The sequence below is a fragment of the Oratosquilla oratoria genome, chromosome 33 (genome assembly GCF_046742065.1).
Source record: "Oratosquilla oratoria isolate Oo_2021 chromosome 33, ASM4674206v1, whole genome shotgun sequence".
NCBI lineage: Eukaryota > Metazoa > Arthropoda > Malacostraca > Stomatopoda > Squillidae > Oratosquilla > Oratosquilla oratoria.
The window spans coordinates 38029728-38034188 of record NC_134809.1 but is presented as its reverse complement, the minus strand read 5'-3'; the positions used below and the strand labels follow the sequence as shown (position 1 = coordinate 38034188).

Sequence of the window (4461 nt, the reverse complement as noted above, 5' to 3'; positions counted from 1 at the left end):
GAGGCCATACGACGTATGTTAGAAGATTACCGACCGCGGCCGAGTGAAGTCTGCACCACTCGGACCACTACCTCTGATCTCTGAGCCATTCCAGCAAGTGGCTGTGGACATCGTTGGACCCATCATCCCAAGGGCAACTGACGGTGCCAAATACATCCTTACCTGCATGGACTTCACGGTGAGATGGCCTGAAGCAGTACCCCTTCGCAATATTGAAACCATAACTGTTGCCCAAGTCATGTTCGAGATTTTTTGCCTCGTGGGCATTCCTAAGCAGATGTCTGACCGGGGAAGCCAGTTTACTTCCGTCATGATGGAAGAGTTGCTAAGGCTACTGGCTGTAAAAGGGCTCAGTACTATCCCTTACCCCACCATGTGCAATGGGCTCTGCGAGCGCTTCAACGGCACTCAAGATGCTGAAGCGGATGGCAGCAGAGCAACCTAAGGAATGGCCACGATTTATCGTCCCTCTACTATTCGCTTACCGCGAAGTACCCCAAGCTTCACTAGAGTTCTCACCATTTGAGCTAGTCTACGGCAGGTCAGTTCGTGGTCCTCTGCAAGTACTGCGAGAACTCTGGGACGAAAAAGAGCCTGACCCCGCAGTGAAGACAACTTACGTATGTGTACTGGACCTGGCCGAACGACTACAGGAGACCTGTGAAGTAACAAAGCAAGAGCTACTCAAAGCTAAGAAGGTCCAGAAGTCGTACTATAAGAGAACAAAGCTGAGGATCCTCGAGGAAAGAGACCAGTGCCTCCTACTTCTACCCACCGCGCACAACAAGTTGCTGTCGCAGTGGCAGGGACCTTTTGAAGTAGTCAAACATCTCAGTGACTTGAATTACTTAATGCAAGTGGGACCCGACCAAAACAGGTTCCACATCAACATGCTGAAGAAATTACACACCTCAAGTTACATGTTCGGGAGTTAGCCAAGAAGACAGTTTGCTGAACAGAGGAGATCACGAGTTATCACCTGAGCAGTGCGAGTGTTTGCAGCTTGTCGAAGGCCAGTTTAAGCAGTCGCAGAGAGACAGGTCACATGCCACTTTCGAGCCTCGGGACCTCCAAGAACGCCAACGCCCGAATCATGAGGTGGGCATTGTACCTCCAACAGTTCAACGTGGTCATCCGGTACATCAAGGGAAGTGCAAATGTCAGAGCTGACCTGATGTCCCGATTGCTCGAGAAAGACGTACAAGAGTAGTGACTATATTTATTGTGTGTTATTATAATTGTACAATTAAATTCAAATTCAATTACACATGCCACAGTATCTGTATGCACTTACTATTGAGGTAATTGGTTAGACATCGCGTGGAGCAATATTTTTCTGTGTGGGCGAGTGTCACAGTTCATTTGTGACCCTCAAAAATTTTAAGGCAAGCATTGAAATAGAATTGTTTATACACAAACGGCTGATTGATTAATTAATTACAGTTGGAGAGAACAGAGTGGTTTGGAAGAGTATTATCGACTTGTATAATTGAAGTTCGAAACTCTGAAGCTTCAAACTCCAAACTTAGAAACTCTGAAGCTTAAAACTCCGAAACTTCGAAACTCCGAAACTCCAAAGAGCGAAGGGCGGAGGAAGGGAGAAGAACCACAAGGACCAGTCGACAGACAAAGCTGGTGGAAGTCGAGACTGCTGGAGTTGGAATACGGCCTAGCCGGCGTATCACTGTATCGCCATCGTTAGTTTGTTCTGTATCGAATCGTGTGGGTGACTTGGAGTGGAAGCGTGCGGACGGCGAGGAGCTGCAGGCTGGTCCTCTTCGCTTCATCGTTCGGCTTTGCGAGTGAATCCCCCCCTCCCCCTCCAGTGTTAGGTGTCTCTGGTGCACTATCTTGGCGTAAAATCTATCTTGACATTAAACGTCATGGTAACACAGAGCGTTACCCTGACATTTAACATCAAGATAAACTAACGCCAGAATTAGTTTTTTGAACAACCCATGTAGCCCGATACTGAACTATGCACATGAAGCGTAGGCAGAAAGTAGTTTTCCATCAAAGGCATCGATGTCTAACCGATGCAGTCAAATGTGAAAATGAATAACTATATCAACTGATCCAATGCACTTACCAGCATCTAGTTGACTTAGTCCAGCGTGTATGTGGATAACTTTATTAGTCGGACCAATTCTGGGAAAAAGAATTAACGGATGTGGCCCAATGTAGTGTAGGCCCAATTAAGGGTACCCATTCATTGCTCCTGCCTCGGCCCAGCTTCTAGTCGACACAGTCCAGTGTGTGTTTAGATATCTTTATTAATCAGACCAACTCAGGACACATGAGTTTACGTAATTGGCCCAATTTAGGTTACCCCTTAATTGTCCCTGCTTTGGGCCAGCATCCAGCCGACAACATCCTACCGGCAACATCCTCGACTCTTTCTTGCAAATAGGATTCAAACTTTCGCTTCTGTCTCTGACATAGAGTCCAGGAGGAAGACATTGTAGCAGGTGGTATAAACGGTAAAAATGTAGAAGGCAGTTACCACCAAATTCTGAGAAAAATGAGAAAATATGCAATCAAACACAGGGTAATCTGAGTGTTCCGACGTTAGTGCGCGCCGTGTTCCAAGGGACACGAGTTCGAAAAGAGCTCAGAAAGCCATGAGTTAGTTTTTACCTTAAGTAATTTCTCAAAGTAATTCCCGATTTATTAAACCGAAATTGTTACATAGATTTAATATACAAAATAAAAGGAGGGGAGTTTAATCGTATCTTATTTGAAGTTACGATAGGCGTGGTTCGAAGTTTCAGGAAAGGCTCCTGAATCGAAGAAATAACACTTTGAGGGAAAGTTACCGAACTAAGGTAAACACGACGATTCCCAATAACAATTACCACAGTTAAAAGGTAAATTGTCATGTTAAATGGTAAACTGGCCTTACACACATGAAAATAAATCGGCCTTACACAGGACTCTGTTATTAATTACGGAAAATAGTATTTTAAGTAAATTGGGCCTGCATGAAACTCCCAATATTATTGCGTATTATGGAATATGTTATAGTAAATTGTTCTTACACAAAACTTCCAGTATTATTACGGATTACAGGAAACAATATTTTAAGTAAATCGGTCCTGCATAAAACTCCCAGTATCATTACGGATTATAGAAAAAGCTATTAAAATAAATCAGCCCAATATCAAAGAGCCGTCATTGATCCAGATGACTTTTACCAATGTGAGGAATTAATTGGTCTGACACAAGGCTACCGTTTTGCCAACCTTCCGAACTAACCCCAAAGTTTGCTTTAATTGGCCCGTAATGCCCATGTTTGCTGGGTGCAAATCACAATTATAACCTTTTACTCGAAGGTGTAGCCAAGTGTTGTCCAGATGCTATAACATTTTCTGGGATTCTGCAACGATGTACATACTGTTCTCAGCATCAACAAAAGGGTGTACAGTTAAAAAAAATACTCGGATTATCAGTTAAATCCTTGAGCAATGCAATGTGGGAGTGTCAGATTGATAGTGTTAAAGCTATTAGTTATCAGGTTGGAGAAGTATATGATGCACTTGTGGAAATATCAGATAACAGATGAGCCCAAGGTAAAAGCTGAGGCTGAATCTTCAGTGAATCAACTAATATACTACAATTTTTTAGTTTCTTTAATTTGGTATGAAGTACTTTTTAAAGTTAACTATGTAAGCAAGGGACAACAAGGGGAAACAAAGGACATTGATGAAGGCTTGGAACCACTTGAAAAACTATCATCATGGTTAAGAATTTATAGAGGTTTTAATGTTCTAGTATAGTTGCAAATGAATTGGCTGAAGCTGTTGAATTACCACTGGAGTTTAGACAATAATAATAATAATAATAAAAATAAAAAAAACTACATAGAAGGAAGACAATGTTTTCACGAGACGAAAGATAATCCTTAAGGTGTTCCAAAACAGAGTTCAGTGCTTAAACTTTGTGCTAGTCCATGGAGTGTATGTTTGAACAACTTAAAAGCCATGTAAAATTATTTGGGCTTCTAAATCTTTCAAAAGTACAGTATACAGAAAGCGGAAATAATGAAACACACAGCAGACCTTAAAGCAGCATTAACAAACACCACAATAAAACGGAGCACGTATGAGGAAGAGGTTATTGAAAAAAACTGAAGACGTTGATGGCTCTGCTGGCTGAAGAACTCGAAGACCTGAAAACTTTTCTTCCCTCCAGTATCATTAAGCCTCATGCTATGTTTGAATACCTGGTAGTAAACAATTTATTTACAGCATTTCCTAATGTTTTCATTGTTTTGAGGATTTACTTAATGCCTATAACAGTCACATCAAGTGAAAGTTTTTCAAAACTAAAACTGATTAAAAAGTACTTATGGTCAACAATTCCACAAGAGAAACTAAACAATTTGGCAATGCTATATATAGAAAATGACATTGCTAAAACCATTGACCTTAAATATTTTGAGACTTTGCAAATGAAAAAAAA

The 4461-nt window shown here is 41.5% G+C and overlaps 1 protein-coding gene across 1 annotated transcript; it reads left to right on the top strand.

The window, feature by feature from the left end:
• Nucleotides 1–380: 380 nt before the first annotated feature.
• On the top strand, nucleotides 381–935 carry LOC143017960 (uncharacterized). The gene has a single exon (XM_076172998.1). The coding sequence runs from the start codon at nucleotides 381–383 to the stop codon at nucleotides 933–935; it is 555 nt and encodes a 184-aa protein (XP_076029113.1).
• Nucleotides 936–4461: the final 3526 nt, after the last annotated feature.

Coding starts and splice junctions, on each gene's coding strand:
- LOC143017960 (XM_076172998.1), top strand. CDS start 381: ATGGGCTCTGCGAGCGCTTCAACGGCACTCAAGATGCTGAAGCGGATG.